Raw genomic sequence first — 19,862 nt, 5'->3', positions numbered from 1 at the left:
AGCTACATAGTGACTATTACGCATTAACAAGCACTAGCCACAGGGTAACACCCAGTGACCACTTACCGTACATGAGAAGTACTTGCCACCTATTGATATGAGCCTTGCTAAATGACTGCACTAACTGTGACAAGGTGACAAACTATTCACAGACACTGGTCCCTTACTGAATGACAGCACTAGCCAGTGTGTGACTTCTAGGGACTAACCAGCCCCATGACATTAGTAGCCATAACTGTAGCAAAGACCTGCAGCCAGTGGCCACCACCTTCCTGAGCTCACTAGTGACAATAAGTGACAGATAGGACACATCTCAGTAAGCTGACACCTTGTCTGTCTGTGTCCTGTAGGTGAGGATCCCGCAGCCAGAAGCTCACGGAGAAGCCCAGCAGCTCCCACTACCCCATCCCGGGTGCTCCCACTTCCCTGGGCCACTTCCAAGCAGCGCACGCTCCAGCGGCCGGCCAGCTCAGACCCAGCCCGCCTCCCCGCCCTGTGAGAGGGGGGAGCAGCCCGCACCTGGCCGCCTGCCCGCACAGCCTCCCGTCTCTATATAAACACTCACTGGGACTGGAGCACTGCAAGTCAGTGGCAGCCTCTGCCCACTCAGGGATATACCTGCACCGACCACTCTGCACCAGGAGGACTCTTCCCATTCAGCTTTTCTTTTTCTCTCTTACTGGACCTGGATATTATATACTTTTATTTTTATTTTTTTAGTTAAGAAAAAAAAAGTTTCTGAAGTTTCTTTTTAAGTAGTGAAATGGGCGTGTTTTAGTCAGATAGCTACAATTTCTGCATTTTGGCTAAATCCGTAGCATTTTGGTCATTTTCAGCACCACTGTGCTGGTGGCATTTTCTTTATCAGGTGCCCCTATGCTGTGAGTGCCCCAAACAGCAGAGCTGTGACAGATCCCCACCACCACCACCACCACCATGCTGTTTGAGAGCTTTGATCTGGTGTCTGCCCTGGCAACCCTAGCTGCCTGCCTGGTATCAGTTGCCCTTCTCTTGGCTGTATCCCAGCAACTGTGGCAACTACGCTGGGCAGCCACCCGGGACAAGAGCTGCAGGTTACCAATCCCCAAGGGATCCATGGGATTCCCTCTCGTCGGAGAGACCTTCCACTGGGTGCTTCAGGTAAGGAGTAATTCAGCTTCTGTGTATGAGTTATGGCATGAGTTATACAGGTAGTGTGCATGAGATATAACAGTGTATGGCATGGGTATAGTGTGCATGAGATATAACAGTGTATGGCATGGGTATAGTGTGCATGAGATATAACAGTGTATGGCATGGGTATAGTGTGCATGAGATGTAACAGTGTATGGCATGGGTATAGTGTGCATGAGATATAACAGTGTATGGTAGGAGTTATACAGGTAGAGTGCATGAGATATAACAGTGTATGGCATGGGTATAGTGTGCATGAGATATAACAGTGTATGGCATGGGTATAGTGTGCATGAGATATAACAGTGTATGGCATGGGTATAGTGGGCATGAGATATAACAGTGTATGGCATGGGTATAGTGTGCATGAGATATAACAGTGTATGGCATGGGTATAGTGTGCATGAGATATGGCACTGTGTGGCATGGGTACTCTAGGTAGTGTGCATGAGATATGGCACTGTGTGGCATGGGTACTCCAGGTAGTGTGCATGAGATATGGCACTGTGTGGCATGGGTACTCCAGGTAGTGTGCTTGAGATATGGTATTGTATGGCATGGGTACTCTAGGTAGTGTGCATGAGATATGGCACTGTATGGCATGGGTACTCTAGGTAGTGTGCATGAGATATGGCACTGTGTGGCATGGGTACTCTAGGCAGTGTGCATGAGATATGGCACTGTATGGCATGGGTACTCTAGGTTGTGTGCATGAGATATGGCACTGTATGGCATGGGTACTCTAGGTTGTGTGCATGAGATATATAATTGCATATCATGGGTACTCCAGGTAGTGTGCTTGAGATATGGTATTGTATGGCATGGGTTGTCCAGGTAAAGTCTACCCCAGTTAGTGTGTATGAGAAATGGCATTGTAAGGCATGGGTACTCCAGGCAGTGTTCATGAGATATGGCATCGTAAGGCATGGGTACTCCAGGTAAGGAATACCCCAGATAGTGTACATGAGATATGGTATTGTATGGCAGGGGTTGTAAAGGCTACCCCACCTAGTATGTTTGAGATATGGCATTGTATGGCAGGGATATCCCAGGTGAGTTCTGCACCAGCTAGTGTAGAGGAGGGAGATACGGCATCTTCTCATTGCATTTGTGCTATAGCCAAGTACGATCTCAAATGAAGTGAGAGAGGTTTTCCTGCAGTGATATGATATTATACGGCTGCTGTAGGTAACTAATAGGTCTCTAAGTTGTGGAGTGAATGGGAAATTGTATTACATGGTTGAGTGCAAGTTATATGATATGATAAAGTTGCTGTTGGTTGGCAAAGGGTATCCGGGCTGGGATGTGAGGGGTGTGATTCGGATATGGTATTTTTATGGTAAGTGTGCGGTATGTAGGTAGGTATGGAAACCCCAATGGGTTAGTGAAACTTTAGTAACTGAAAATATTCTGTCTGTAAAATTTAAATTCTAAGAATATTCTATGTGTATTTTCCATATTGTGATCACCAGGTTGGCACTATACACGGGTAGTGTGGTACCAATAAGATACAGTTACACAGAGCAGCATATTATGAGAGTGGCATTGTGTGATGCAGTGATTATATTAATACATTCTGGCATATGTTGTGCAAACAAACATTCATCTTATACAGGTTTATAAAGATTTTGCACGGTGCATTGGAATGAATGTAAATATCACATTTGACTGACTGACGTTGTGTATTAAAGAGGGGGGTATTTATTACTACTCAATCCAGCTGAATGTACCCAGTACTGGGCCAAAGGGCAATTACCAGTATTGGGCGAGGGGCACTTACCAGTACTGGACAAGGGGACAACTACCAGTACTGGGCAAGGGGGCAATTACCAGTACCGGGCAAGGGGGCAATAACCAGTATTGGGTGAGCTAGCAGTACTGGGTGAGAGGTGGTTCCAGTACTAAGTGAGGGGGAAGCCACCTGTAATTGGTGAGGGCAGTTAGAAGTACTGGGTGAGGGGGCAATTACCAGTATTGGATGAAGCAGCTACCAGTACTGGGTAAGGGGGCTGCTAGAAGTACTGGGTGAGGGGGCAATTATCAGTATTGGATGAAGCAGCTACCAGTACTGGGTAAGGGGGCTGCTAGAAGTACTGGGTGAGGGGGCAATTACCAGTATTGGATGAAGCAGCTACCAGTACTGGGTAAGGGGGCTGCTGGAAGTACTGGGTGAGGGGGAGCTAAAAGTATTGGGTAAGGGGGTAGCTAGCAGTACTGGGTAAGGGGCAGCTAACAGTACTGGGTAAGGGGGCAGCTAGCAGTACTGGGTAAGGGGCAGCTAACAGTACTGGGTAAGGGGCAGCTAACAGTACTGGGTAAGGGGCAGCTAGCAGTGCTGGGTAAGGGCCAGCTAACAGTACTGGGTAAGGGGCAGCTATCAGTGCTGAGGGGGCGGCTTCCAGTATTAGGTTAGGGGGCAGCTACCAGTACTAGGTTAGGGGACAGCTAACAGTACTGGGAAAAGGGGGCAGCTAGCAGTGCTGAGGGGGGCAGCTACCAGTAGTAGGTTAGGGGCAGCTAGCAATACTGGGTAAGGGGCAGCTAGCAGTACTGAGGGGGGCAGCTAGCAGTACTGAGGGGGGCAGCAACCAGTACTAGGTTAGGGGACAGCTAACAGTACTGAGGGGGACAGCTAACAGTACTGAGGGGGGCAGCTAACAGTACTAGGTTAGGGGGCAGCTAGCAGTGCTGAGGGGGGCAGCTGCCAGTATTAGGTTAGGGGACAGCTAACAGTACTGGGTAAGGGGCAGCTAGCAGTGCTGAGGGGGCAATTACCAGTACTAGGTTAGGGGCAGCTAACAGTACTAGGTTAGGGGGCAGCTAACAGTACTGGGAAAAGGGGCAGCTAGCAGTGCTGAGGGGGCAATTACCAGTACTAGGTTAGGGGCAGCTAGCAGTACTAGGTTAGGGGGCAGCTAACAGTACTGGGAAAAGGGGCAGCTAGCAGTGCTGAAGGGGGCAGCTACCAGTACTAGGTTATGGGCCAGCTAACAGTACTGGATAAGGGGCAGCTAGCAGTGCTGAGGGGGCAGCTACCAGTACTAGGTTAGGGGGCAGTTACCAGTACTAGGTTAGGGGCAGCTAACAGTACTGGGTAAGGGGGCAGCTAGCAGTGCTGAGGGGGGCAGCTACCAGTACTAGGTTAGGGGGCAGTTACCAGTACTAGGTTAGGGGCAGCTAACAGTACTGGGTAAGGGGGCAGCTAGCAGTGCTGAGGGGGCAGTTACCAGTACTAGGTTAGGGGGCAGCTACCAGTACTAGGTTAGGGGCAGCTAACAGTACTGGGTAAGGGGGCAGCTAGCAGTGCTGAGGGGGCAGTTACCAGTACTAGGTTAGGGGCAGCTACCAGTCCTGGGTGAGGTGAACACCTGTAAAATGTGTTCGGTGAGTACAATAAGAAGTCACTGAGATAGAGTGCAAGCTCTGCAGGTCACAACAGGACAGCCTGGATGTTATACAATGACATGCGCTGGAGCCCTACAGACTGTGCAGTGTCACTTTAAGTGGCTGGGAACCAGCAGTACTCTGGGCTCACTAGGGAGCGGAACAAGCCGGAGGATCCCTAGACACTAGATCCCGGCCAGCCCGGTACAACTAGGGAACCTGGGGATCCCTGTCCTGTAGAACTAATTCCGGGACAGGGCTGGTTGAGATCTCTGGAAGAAGCGGATCATTAGCAGTTAAGTGGCAGCCGGTGGGAAATCCCGGGAGGTGCCGGGTCCTGGCACTGGTTCCTCGGTGCTACCAGCCCTGTGCGCGCGGGGGGGCTGCATTCCGCAGGTCACTGGCAGCGGCTCCTCATTAGCGGACGCGGGGACACCGGGAGCTGCTGTGGGTAATGGGAGGATTAACCCGGAATTAACCTCTGGCAGGGAGAGGAGTGGAGGTGGCACCGTCTGAGGCTGTGGGTGGGTAGTTGGGAACAGCCAGATATATTTCTGTGTGCTACTATGTGCTGGCCAGGGAGATAGGGGTTGTAATAAACATTCACTGGGTATAAGAAATATATATTCCTGTGCTATAAAGTAACACATGGCAGACTAGATACATTAATGTGTATAGCAATAATTGTTTTATTCACTAGATTTATAGCATATGTGTACTTATAACGAGTAGATCATCCCTCTGTATTTAGGTGCACAGCATGTGTATGTATTTATTTGTGTATGTATATTTGTGTATGTATATCTGTGTATGTATATTAATGTATGTATATCTGTGTATGTATATTTGTGTATACATTTATTTGTGTATGTATATTAATGTATGCATTTATTTGTGTATGTATATTAGCGTATGCATGTATTTGTGTATGTATATTAGCGTATGCATGTATTTGTGTATGTATATTAGCGTATGTATATTTGTGTATGTATATTAGTGTATGTATATTAGTGTATGCATTTATTTGCGTATGTATATTAGTGAATTAGTGAATGTATATTAGTGTATGTATTTATTTGTGTATTTATTATAGTGTTTGTATATTTGTGTATATATATATGTATTAGTGAATGTATTTATTTGTGTATGTATAATAGTGTTTGTATATTTGTGTATATATATTTATTAGTGTATGTATTTATTTGTGTATGTATATTTGTGTGTATATATATATATATATATATTTATTAGTCTATGTATTTATTTGTGTATGTATATTTGTGTATATATATATATATATATATATATATATATATATATATATATTAGTCTATGTATTTATTTGTGTATGTATATTAGTGTTTGTATATTTGTGTATATATATATTTATTAGTCTATGTATTTATTTGTGTATGTATATTAGTGTATATATAGTGCCCACAGAAGTTTTCCAGTAAAGAGCTATAATTTGAGCTGTTGGTCTCACTGAGTTAAAATAACTTTCATAAGATCTGACAGCCAGAATAGACCACTTCAAATGCTACATTAGAAGCCTTTCATTGAGAAAATCTACCTTTTATAATAGCGTTATTGGTAAAGGTTGGAGTGAAAGATTGTGTTATGTGCTGTTCTTAGCCATTAATAGGATTATTTTTTAAATGCTGGAGAATAAATGTGACTGAGTTATGGGGAATAGAATATTACAAAAACTAAGCAAAACAACAAAAATAATGTTCCATTAGAAGGCATCACTACCTGCTGGTGCTTGCAGTACTGTACTTCAGGACACGAATATTCATGTTTGTATTTATCTGGTTTTGCTGCTGTGTGGATTTTTTTTGGGTGGGGATGCTAAAAACATATATTTTTGGAACCGTGGGGGTATCCCAGATAACAGACTTGCAATCTCCAGCAAATTGTTTTGAATGAAGTTTAGATCAACAAATACTTTTCACTTTTATCTGCAATTCCTCAAGTACAGACCAAATAGAGATCCACCTGCTATTGCATTATTCGGTAGCTGCGACAATCAAAGGGTTAACACGTTAACGCTTTTGAATAAAAATCCAATTAGTAAGGATTTCATATCTGCACATGGCTATTTCCCTTGGCTTTGATTTAATTACTAAGCGGGTGGAAGGTTTGGGAATCTCTCCACACCTCTTGTCACTTGCATACAATTAACTACTTCAGTTCCTGTTGCTGCATGTTGCTTGCTATTCCTTTTATGTCAGGAGTGCAGTAAATGCAGATATCTGAGGCTTGCACCCTCCCACAGGACACAGATCCTACCCTTTGTAGAATTAAAGAGTTTAAGGTTTAACCCATCATTGCCTGACAAGGCTGCAATACATTGTAAAGGTGTTAATACGCATTACTAGAAGTTTGTATTTAAGGCTGGGCAGGTTTTTACATTTATATTAATACATACATATATATATTATAATTCTATGTAAAAAATGCTTTTGTTACATCTTACATTAGGCAATGAATGGGTTAAATCAGATGTGGGCAACAGAGTTTCCCTGTGGCCCCTCATATCCTGTCCTGTGCAGGATGTGCCCCCCACACCCAGCCTTCCACCCTCTACCTAAACTCAATTCTCTTTTAATCACCTCTGCCTTCCTTATTCTACCAGCCTGCATTAACCATTTGTTGCCTGTGAGATCATCTAAAAGGTTAACAACATTCACCTTTGATCACCCAGGTGTCTTATAGTGAACTTCTGCCTATTTACTAAAATAAATAGGTAATGCATGATTTCTGCAGTCAAGTATAATATAATGAACACAGCACAGCTACTGAAAGGAACTCTTCATTTTCAAAATACCCAGTTATATGTCACAATGTAATAGTTTAATTTACAATATGATGAGATAGATGGCAGCATAACATCATTTGTTTCTGCAAGAGCCAGGGAATCTCTATAGGTAATAATTGTATTCAAGGATTTAGGGGTCACTTTTCTTGGTGAAAATGTATCTACCACAAACCAATGCTATTGTATGTGTCTATATGTGTGTGTATATATATATATATATATATGTGTGTGTGTGTGTGTATATATATATATATATATATATATATATATATATATATATATATATATATATATATATATATATATATATATATATATATATATGTGTGTGTATGTGTGTGTATATATATATATATATATATATGTGTGTGTGTGTGTGTGTGTATATATATATATGTGTGTGTGTGTGTGTGTGTATATATATATATGTGTGTGACTGTGTGTGTGTGTGTGTATATATATATATATATATATATATATATATATATAAAATGTGTCTATATGTGTGTGTGTGTGTATGTATATATATATATATATATATATATATATATATATAATGTGTCTATATGTGTGTGTATGTATATATATATATATATATATATATATATATATATATATATATATATATATATATATATATATATATATAATGTGTCTATATGTGTGTGTATGTATATATATATATATATATGTGTGTGTGTGTGTGTGTGTATATGTATATATATATATATATATATATATATATATGTGTGTGTATATATATGTGTGTGTGTGTATATATAATGTGTCTATATGTGTGTGTGTATATATATATATATATTTATTATTATTTTTTTAGAGTATTTTATTTGGGTACCTGAAATTCCTATTAATGTGCCAGTAGTTTATACCATAAAACCACAATGACCATAATTTATATACCATTATATATTTAGAATATGCAGCCTGACCCTGATCATATAGGGGAATGTCACACTAGGGTGATCCTGATTATATAGGGGAATGTCACACCAGGGTGATCCTGATCATATAGGGGAATGTCACACCAGGGTGATCCTGATCATATAGGGGAATGTCACACCAGGGTGACCCTGATCATATAGGGGAATGTCACACTAGGGTGATCCTGATTATATAGGGGAATGTCACACCAGTGTGATCCTGATCATATAGGGGAATGTCACACCAGGGTGATCCTGATCATATAGGGGAATGTCACACCAGGGTGATCCTGATCATATAGGGGAATGTCACACCAGGGTGACCCTGATCATATAGGGGAATGTCACACTAGGGTGATCCTGATTATATAGGGGAATGTCACACAGGGTGATCCTGATTATATAGGGGAATGTCACACCAGGGTGACCCTGATTATATAGGGGAATGTCACACCAGGGTGATCAGGCTGCATATATATCTATACAGTGAGAATTGTACATGTACAACACAGTGTATTTAACAGTTTAGTACAAATGTGTTTGTATTACACACATATCTGCTGATATATCATTAGCAAGTTAATCCTATTCTTGTTCTCTATATAACTTTGTCTTTGACGTTGTGTTTTGCTTTTGATTTGCTGAATGACTCTTAACGTGTCATTATCACAGCAATTAGGTTGTTGGAGGCCTGAACCGCCCCAACAAATATTTCGAGAGGCTTTGTGGCTCTTGTGTGTGAGATCATTATGGAGCTGTAATCCTATCTTGAATCCTTGTCTACACCATGATGTAATTTGTACAGAGCATCCAGTCTTATTCAGACTTCTGAATTCGCTGACCCAACCTTCACCTCCCCCTTTACCACAAGGCTGCAACACAGTATCCCTTTTTGTTTATAAAAAAAGCAGCATTTACTAATAATTTACAGCAGTATTTATTTCAACAGCTAGTCTGTTGACTGGTACTGGTCCATGAGATTTTATTAAAGGTTCTTGGAGCAAGATAAAGGGAAAGAGAGAGAGAGATGTAGAGAGCAGGTATAATAATAAATGATAATGTAAAAGGAATAACTTTTATTAAATAGTATTGTCGTGTAACCAGCTTTAGATAACTGACTGAAACATTATTCTAAAGTTAAAGCGCTATAAAAGAGCAACAAAAAAAGCTCTTGTATGTTAAATCATTTTGTTATTGCCCTTGTATCTATGTGTCTGTGTAACTGTATATGTTGTGTCTCTGTGTGTGTGTATATATATATTTGTGTGTGTATGTACATGTGTGTATGTATATGTATGTTTGTGTATATATGCTTATGAGTGTGTCTGTATGACAATGTATGTGTGTGTCTTTGTATGTGGGTATATGTTTATGTAAGTGTCTGTGTATGTATGTACATATAATGTGTGTGTATTATGAGTGTGTCTGTGTATGTCTGTGTATGTATGTATGTGTCTGTGTGACAATGTATGTTTGTGTCTTTGTATGTGGGTATATGTTTATGTATGTGTCTGTGTATGTATGTATGTGTCTGTATGACAATGTATGTTTGTGTCTTTGTATGTGGGTATATGTTTATCTATGTGTCTGTGTATGTATGTGTATATATGTGTCTTTGTGACTGTGTATGTTTGTGTCTTTGTATGTGGGTATATATGTGTATCTATGTGTCTGTGTATGTATGTGCATATAATGTGTGTGTATTATGAGTGTGTCAGTGTATGTGGGTGTATGTGTATATATGTGTCTTTGTGACTGTGTATGTGTGTATCTGTATATGTATATGGATGTGTACACAATGTGTGTGTGTGTGCATGTATGTATGTGTATATATGTGTCTTTGTGACTGTGTATGTGTGTGTATGTGTATATAATGTGTGTGTTTGTATGTATGTATGTGGGTGTGTATATATGTGTCTGTGTGACTGTGTGTATCTGTGTATGTATATGTATGTGTATACAATGTGTGTGTGCATGTATGTATGTATGTATGTGTATATATGTGTCTGTGTGACTGTGTATGTGTGTGTATGTGTATATAATGTCATGTGTGTGTGTATGTATGTATGTGGGTGTGTATATATGTGTCTGTGTTACTGTGTATGTGTGTGCATGTGTATATAATGTCACGTGTGTGTGTATGTATGTATGTGGGTGTGTATATATGTGTCTGTGTTACTGTGTATGTGTGTATAATGTCACGTGTGTGTGTATGTATGTATGTATGTAGGTATGTATATATGTGTCTGTGTGACTGTGTATGTGTGTGCATGTGTATATAATGTCACGTGTGTGTGTGTGTATGTATGTATGTATGTGGGTGTGTATATATGTGTCTGTGTGACTGTGTATGTGTGTGTACATTTATACCAGAAGGTGGTGAGAGTCCAGTTACTTATATTGGCCCTAATCCTGAACATGGTTTATATTTTTCACAATAGATAGTTTTTGCTTTTTAATATTTTTAAAGGGACATTACAAATCCTTTTTGTTGTTGTTTAAAAACATGTGATTGTCTCATGTTCCCTTGAGGGGCAAGAAGCAAAATCTTTAACCTGCAAATGCTACAAATCAAATAGCTGGTTTAGGCTATTAGCGTCATTATGGAAACCTAGTTTAAAGATCTTGATTTTTGACTGCTCTAGGAGTGTGGGGCAAAAACAGTTGTTTAAATATTTTTAATTGACACATGAATAGAAGATAGATTGTAAAATAATTGGAAATTGATTACACTTTATCACTTGACCAGCCAGAGAGGTACCACTCTGAGATCCTGTGCACATCCTTTTAATATTAAGGCAAATGTTTCCATGAATAAGTAAACGCCTTGACATTTTTATATAAAATATTTAGTTATGGCTAGTAAAACAACATAAAGGCAAACCATGACATGGAGACACCATCCTGGAGACGAAGCACAGCAACAAGACCCAACGAGACTTTAAAGGGCGAGTGCTAGCTTTTCAAACATAATTACTCATTGTCACACAACATAAATGTCTTAGAATTACAAGGAGTTTATTGTCCCTTTAAAGTGACATGGGGCAAGATTTACCAAAGTAAGGTGGACAGGGGCGTACATCTTCATCCCTGTTTGACCGGCTTCAAGTCTAGTGGGTAGCACTAGCAATACTCTGCCCGCATTTATCATTGCACACTACAGCTAGTGTGTAACGCTGCCCCCTGCTTGTGCACAGCCAATCACATGCCAGCAAGGGCCATCAATCTCCCTGGTCGGAAAATTCCTGGGGGGGGAATTGAGATACGCCACATAACAGGTGGCAAAGTGGGTTAAGAAGAAGAAATGTGATGACCCTGTAGAGAAACGGTTCTCCGACCCCTTAATAAATCTGGCCCATAGAAATCTTTAAAGAAGATTCCCATTATTATTGTTTATTTCTTGACTTCTAGGCTCTATTCCCTTTTGCTTAGAGCGTGGCAACGGTCAAAGCTGAAAAGGATCGTGTCTGCTGCAGGATATGAGCCAGTCAGCCTAAGTCAGCTACTGAGTTATCAAGACATGAGACAGTCAGCATAAGTCAGCTACTGAGTTATCAAGACATGAGCCAGTCAGCCTAAGTCAGCTACTGAGTTATCAAGACATGAGCCAGTCAGCCTAAGTCAGCTACTGAGTTATCAAGACATGAGACAGTCAGCCTAAGTCAGCTACTGAGTTATCAAGACATGAGCCAGTCAGCCTAAGTCAGCTACTGAGTTATCAAGACATGAGCCAGTCAACCTAAGTCAGCTACTGAGTTATCAAGAAACAATTCCCTCTTTTCTGATTAGTTTTTCATTTGTTATGTAGAGTTGTCCACAAAACCAAATCCCACATGTGCAGTGTTTCTGCACAGGAAATGAATGATTATAGAGTGCACAATTTATTTGTTGTGCTGTAAGCAGGCCTGTAAATATTTCTTCACTCCCAGCTTCTCCCTTTTCATTGTGTGTATTTCTATGGTGCATGTGGTGATTGGCTTGACAATATGAGCCTACCTATTAGCAAGAGCTACAGTAAAAGAGCTACAGTAAATATATAAAAAAACTTTAAAGGGATATGAAAAAAAATTATTTTCTTTCATAATTCACATAGAACAAATAATTTTAAACAACTTTCCAATTCACGTCTATAATAAAATATACTTTGTTCTCTTATTATCCTTTGTTGAACAATCAGAAATGCACTACTGGGAGGTAGCTGAGGGCATCAGGTGAACCAATGAGAAGAGGTATATGAGGGCATCAGATGAACCAATGACAAGAGGCATATATGTGCGACCACCAATCAGCAACTAGCTCCCAGTAATGCATTTGTGTTGCTGAGCCTACCTAGATATGCTTTTTTTAAAAAAAAAATACCAAAAGAACGAATAAAACGAGATAATAGCAGTACATTTGAGAGTTGTTTAAAATATTCATGCTCTATCTAAATCATGACAGAAACATTCTTGGGTTTCATGTCCCTTTAAATCACTTACATAAATATAAAAAGTTATGTTACATCTGATTGGGTATTAGCATATTGCGTTATAGGTGTAAAGTTCCCTATGTATCAGTGTACTAGAGAAAAGGGGTATTTTATTTCCCTTTTTACATCTATCCGAACCATTACATTTCCTGAATACAGATTCCCTCCACAGTCTGTTTTTTTTATTTGTAATATCCAATCCATTATACTATAAATAATTGCACCAGTGCCATCTTTATAGTGCAATTACTGAGCACATTGACTTAGAAAGAATGTTAGAGCTGTCTATCAACTATACCAGCTGGTTTGGCACAGTGTTGACCAAGGATTAGCTAAATGGAGAGTTTGAGGAAGTGATTGCACTGTGCAGGAAGTGTAAAATTTAGAGCCCATTGGTTGTCTGAGTATTTCTGTACAGAATTTCCTTTGTTGCTTTATAGGTTTAAAAAGGTCATTTGTTTACACTTAACAGATACATTTTCTGTAAACACCTTCTGGAGTGACAGAGGGGTCTTTAACTTCTGCCTAAGGGAAGATTTAACTTGCAATATTTTACCAGCATCTCAGTTATCACTTAGATATACAGGCATGGCGAGAGTAGATGAAATCCAGGGCTTTATTTAATTCAGTCCTGCTGCAACAAAAATCCTCTGACATATAAGACATTACTTAAGGAGTTCCCTGCATAGTTCAATAGCAATGAAGCCACTGCATTCACACTAATGTCCAGCCGTTCAAAGGGTTAACTTAGATTCCTGCTTTATATAAAAACAACAGAAAAAGATATTTTCTTTAAGAAATTTATCAGATATTTTACAGGGGTACGAAAAAGGGTATTCCTTTTTCCACAGGCTCCATCCAAAAACAGTCCTAGGCTAAAAATACAAAATTTTGTATAAATTGGACTCCAGTCGAAACGGCTGCCACATGAAGGTAGTCTTTGTACAGCAGTGGAAATGTTGTACAAATATCTCTTTATTAATGGCACAAAAAGTACTTTAATTATATTTACGTAGATCAGAAACAGGGTCACCTGAACTTTGAGAATTCACAACCACTGTTTCTGTTTGCACAAGGACCTTAGAGTTTTTTTTTTATTTCTGTGTGCTACAGAGATATTCAGATTACTTCTGTCTGTATTATATTAACTGTTATTTGTTTTTATATGCTTTGTGCTGTACATGGAGTCATAAAGGAAATGGGAACCGCTGACCCAAGAAGCTTGCAGCTTGTGTTGTTCTAAATTCTAGTCAAGGGATTTGAAATTTTAAGTATACCACCAGTGCAGAGACTATCCATCTATCTATCTATCTATCTATCTATCTATCTATCTATCTATCTATCTATCTATCTATCTATCTATCTATCTATCTATCTATCATCTATCTATCATCTATCTATCATCTATCTATCATCTATCTATCTATCTATCTATCTATCTATCTATCTATCTATCTATCTATCTATCTATCTATCTATCTATCTATCTATCTATCTATCATCTATCTATCATCTATCTATCATCTATTATCTATCTATCTATTTATCTATCCATCTATCTATCATCTGTCATGTCTGTCTGCCTGTCGTGTCTATCTGCCTATCTTGTCTGACTGTCTGTCTGTCATCTTTCTCTTTCTGACTATCGTGTCTGACTGTCTGTCATCTCCCTCTCCGACTGTCTATTATTTAGTTTCTAATACTTCATGAAAAGTTCACTGGGAAGGCTGCACAGCTATTGATAGCTAATTAAAGTTACCCAAATTAATATCTGTAAAATCTAGATTCACATACATCTAAAAATCCACAAGGGGCACCTGTTGATTTTCAAATAACCAAAAAAAAAGAAGAAAAAAATAGGAGCCAAAAGTAGAATTTTTGGAGCCCTTGAGCCCTGGCTTCTATGATTTTTCAATCCCAGTTGCACTATATCATATATAATTGTAAAATAATGTTACTAATACTATGTTATACTTGGGTGAAATGAATACATATTTATACAAAATTCCTTTCCTTTTCATTACATGAAAGGGTTATTACAGTAAACAAATTAATTGCTGTAATTCATTATAACATGTCATTGTAATACTAGCATTAATCCAATGTGCAATTAGCTCTGCTGATTGGGTCAGCATCAGTTTCTACTTGGGGTAAACACATAGAGGTGCAGAGTTGCTGGTCTAACAAATTAGAGCATGTGATTTTTCAACTATAATTACCTTTTTAGTACAATACAATATCCATAGATATATTTATTTAATTTGTCTGAGTGTGACTGTGGGTGAGTGAGGCTGTGTGTGAGTGTGACTATGTGTGAGTGAGGCTGTGTCTGAGTGTGACTATGTGTGAGTGTGACTGTGTGTGCGTGATGCTGTGTGTGAGTGTGACTATGTGTGAGTGTGACAATGTGGGACTGTGTGTGAGTGAGGCTGTGTGTGAGTATGACTGTGTGTGAGTGTGACTCTGTGTAAGTGAGGCTGTGTGTGAGTGAGGCTGTGTGTGAGTGTGACTATGTGTGAGTGTGACTATGTGTGACTGTGTGTGAGTGAGGCTGTGTGTGAGTGAGTCTGTGTTTGAGTGTGATTTTGTGTGAGTGCTGCTGTGTGTGATTGTGGCTGTGTGTGAGTGTGACTGTGTGTGAGTGTGACTGTGTGTGAGTGTGACTGTGCGTGAGTGTGACTTTGTGAGTGAGGCTGGGTGACTGTGTGTGTGTGACTGTGACTGTGTGAGCGTGACTGTGTGTGAGTGAGGCTGTGTGTGAGTGAGTAAGCGAATTTGCACAATCACAGTGTTTACTGGCGGCAGCCTTCTTGTAATAGCCCTGCAGGTACTTAAATGAGACTTGCCTTTTTTTTTGCCCAGGAGAAACCATGGTTTGTCAGCCCGTTCCTCATGGGAAATTAAGTGTTTAGTTTAATGTGCCTTTAAACCAAGTTTTAATAAGTCCTGGAAACCATGGCTTACAAAAATGGCTTTTTTTTAAACTTTTTTTTCTCTATACATAATTTTTTTTCTTTGACATATTAATATGTGTATCTGGCTACTTAATACTCTGTCTATTTTCTAAGTTTAAAATAACACTGACAATTCCTGTATTAACTAATAAGAATGAGTTGGAGTTATTGATTTATTGCTGTATGGAAGTCTCAGTAGTACGTGCTGTTGCCCTGTGAGCTTGCCTCATTATGTGTGTGACAGCAAGCAGCTAACCATATGACATCATCATTTACAATGTTCTAATATGAAGATTGTATTTATGTAATGCTAATCATTTTAACATGACAGGTGCAAATCCCCAAATCCAGAATTAGAAAATCTAAACTTATTCTGAAATGTAAACTTTTTAACCATTATTTATTTTTAACTAAAATGATCAAAGATTACTTCCCTCCACCTATTTGTAAGTCACTATCTTCCCTGCCTTTGTTTTTTGGTTTGATGTTTGTGTTTATTAAATGCAAATAATAATAATCTAGATTTATTTAAAACAACAAATATTACCTTTCTGATTGCAGTACTGTACTATATTTCGGATGGTACTATGTACAATAAAGTATTACAAATGATATAAAGCAATCTTTAAGTTACATGTATAAGTTGTATTATTACATGTAATTTGTAAATATTGCCTAATGATATAAGATAATATTATTTACACTTGGTTCCATCCCTTCTCCAAACTGTCCCATTTTACAGATGCAAATATTCCAAAATCCAAACCTTTTCCTGTCCCAAGCAGTTTGCATAAAGGCCTTTCTACCTGTACTTGAGTCATTAACAAAAGGATGGTGGATAAGTTGTTATACAGTGCGCTCTTGTAAATTGATTCACATCAGCTTTAGTTTCTGTATTTCTGTAGTGATAGTGAAGTTACTATATACAGTATTTACCTCATAGCAGCTGTAAAGCAAAAGTGAATACAGAATATGTGACACCAGGAGTTTTTAAAGCAGATGGACCAATACTCAAGTTCAGAGTATGACAGTGTAATCTTAATGGCACATACTTGTTCTTTTATAGACAAGCTGTGTGTTTCTGACAGCTGAGTGTAGCTACTAAAGTATTAAATATGAGATTTGCAATATCACATATAGTACAGTAACAAGTATAAGCAGTTAAGAGAGATGTTCAGTGTATTTGTATGTATCCTTATGATGGTAGGAACATACTTATCATAAAGTTGTTATATTGTCATCAGGGATAGGCACAAAGGCTGTGACGGACATTTTCCAAAGTACAGACCTTAGTGAAGGACACCAAGGTATATTTGAAATTAAAAACATTAATTTATAGTGTATGGTGTTATTATACTGATGCAGACACCACTGATCCTATAACCAGCCCTCCTCTGGCTATACCCATGAGCCAGTGTCACTACTGTGTTATTATATAGTGCTAGGTGTTATTATACTGATGCAAATACCACTGACCCTATAACCAGCCCTCCTCTGGCTATACCCATGAGCCAGTGTCACTACTGTGTCATTATATAGAGCTGGGTGTTATTATACTGATGCAGACACCACTGAACCTATAACCAGCCCTCCTCTGACTATACCCATGAGCCAGTGTCACTACTGTGTCATTATATAGTGTGGAGTGTTATTATACTGATGCAGATACCACTGAACCTATAACCAGCCCTCCTCTGACTATACCCATGAGCCAGTGTCACTACTGTGTCATTATATAGTGTGGAGTGTTATTATACTGATGCAGACACCACTGATCCTATAACCAGCCCTCCTCTGACTATACCCATGTGCCAGTGTCGCTACTGTGTCTTTGTATAGTGCTTGGTGTTATTATACTGATGCAGATACCACTGACCCTATAACCAGCCCTCCTCTGGCTATACCCATGAGCCAGTGTCACTACTGTGTCATTATATAGTGTTGGGTGTTATTATACTGATGCAGCTATCACTGATCCTATAACCAGCCCTCCTCTGGCTATACACATGAGCCAGTGTCACTACTGTGTCATTATATAGTGGTTGGTGTTATTTTACTGATGCAGATACCACTGATCCTATAACCAGCCCTCCTCTGGCTATATTCCTGTTCCAGTGTCACTACTGTGTCATTATATAGTGCTGGGTGTTATTATACTGATGCAAATACCACTGATTCTATAACCAGCCCTCCTCTGGCTATACCCATGTGCCAGTGTCACTAGTGTGTCATTATATAGCGCTGGGTGTTATTATACTGATGCAGATACCACTGATCCTATAACCAGCCCTCCTCTGGCTATACCCATGTGCCAGTGTCACTAGTGTGTCATTATATAGTGCTGGGTGTTATTATACTGATGCAGATACCACTGACCCTATAACCAGCCCTTGTCTGGCTATACGCATTTGCCAGTGTCTTACTGTGTCTTTGTATAGAGCTGGGTGTTATTATAGATGCAGATACACATCCAGTATTTCACTCAGGCTTTATTTATTCCATAACTTATCACCCAATATCGCTAGCAGTCTCTTGACAAGCTACTAACTTTATTCACACTGCATAAGGTTTTTATAGCTATTTTTTACCCAGAAAGAAAAGATATACTAAGGTTGTGGCAGACACTGCAAGGGCTAGTCACGGACACCAGTGTCCGTGTACAGACACCTTGCCTATCCCTGATTGTCATACAACATATGCTAAATATTTCATTAACCCACTGACTGCCACACTGCTTAAAACATATTTCAACAGACAGCATTTCTGGTCAGTTTGGTAGTAAATGTGTGTAAATTAACTGACTACACCTTTTTGCACTTTCATATTAGAAATAAATATAGCAAGTGATGTAACACAAGTGCACAGAGCTGTACTATTAGCACACAGTGAGGTAACACGAGCACACAGAGCTGTACTATTAGCACAGTGTAAGGTAACACAAGCTTGCAGAGCTGTACTATTAGCACACAGTGAAGTAACACAAGCTTGCACAGCTGTACTATTAGCACACATCTTGCAGAGCTGTACTAATAGCACACTGTAAGGTAACACAAGCTTGCAGAGCTGTACTAATAGCACACTGTAAGGTAACACAAGCTTGCAGAGCTGTACTAATAGCACACTGTAAGGTAACACAAGCTTGCAGAGCTGTACTATTAGCACACAGTGAGGTAACACAAGCTTGCAGAGCTGTACTATTAGCACACAGAAGGTAACACAAGCTTGTAGAGCTGTACTATTAGCACACAGTGAGGTAACACAAGCTTGCAGAGCTGTACCCAACACACACAGTGAGGTAACACAAGCTTGCAGAGCTGTACTGTTAGCACACAGTAAGGTAACACAAGCTTGTAGAGCTGTACTATTAGCACACAGTGAGGTAACACAAGCTTGCAGAACTGTACTATTAGCACACATTTAGGTAACACAAGCTTACAGAGCTGTACTATTAGCACACAGTAAGGTAACACAAGCTTGCAGAGCTGTACTATTAGCACACAGTGAGGTAACACAAGCTTGCAGAGCTGTACTATTAGCACACTGTATGTAACACAAGCTTGCAGAGCTGTACTATTAGCACACTGTAAGGTAACACAAGCTTACAGAGCTGTACTATTATCACACAGTAAGGTAACACAAGCTTGCAGAGCTGTACTATTAGCACACTGTATGTAACACAAGCTTGCAGAGCTGTACTATTAGCACACTGTATGTAACACAAGCTTGCAGAGCTGTACTATTAGCAGTGATTTGCAACCTTTTTTTTGCCGTGGCACACTTTTTTACATTAAAAAATCCTGTATCACACCACCATCCCAAAATGTTACAAAATCACACATTGTAGCCTAATACAGGATATATATATATATATACACACACACACACACACTGTACTGTGCTGTCATGCCATGCCTCCTACAAACTATACGTGACATATTGACATTCATTCACAAACAATCATAATGATTGTCTGTGAATGAATGTCAATGTCATGGTTGTAAATGATGCCTGATGAGCCTGTCACATACCTCCCAATATTTAGAAATTTGAAAGAGGGACACCCCCGCACTGTTGTCAGCCACGGCACACCTGAGGATCTCTCACGGCACACTAGTGTGCCA

General features: G+C 39.7%; 1 protein-coding gene across 1 annotated transcript in view; it reads left to right on the top strand.

Moving 5' to 3' along the window:
• The first annotated feature begins 488 nt into the window (after window positions 1-488).
• LOC128650417 (cytochrome P450 26B1) overlaps window positions 489-19,862 on the top strand; it is an 82,550-nt gene continuing 63,176 nt past the window's right edge. Inside the window, exon 1 of the mRNA XM_053704354.1 lies at window positions 489-1,140. Within this exon, the coding sequence (XP_053560329.1) occupies window positions 937-1,140 (204 nt within the window). The 5' untranslated portion in view covers window positions 489-936. The remainder of the gene's footprint in view (window positions 1,141-19,862) is intronic.

This window comes from Bombina bombina, chromosome 2 (genome assembly GCF_027579735.1).
Source record: "Bombina bombina isolate aBomBom1 chromosome 2, aBomBom1.pri, whole genome shotgun sequence".
Classification (NCBI taxonomy): domain Eukaryota; kingdom Metazoa; phylum Chordata; class Amphibia; order Anura; family Bombinatoridae; genus Bombina; species Bombina bombina.
Note: the sequence above shows the minus strand (reverse complement) of the source record. Positions and strands in the feature narration are given on the sequence as shown.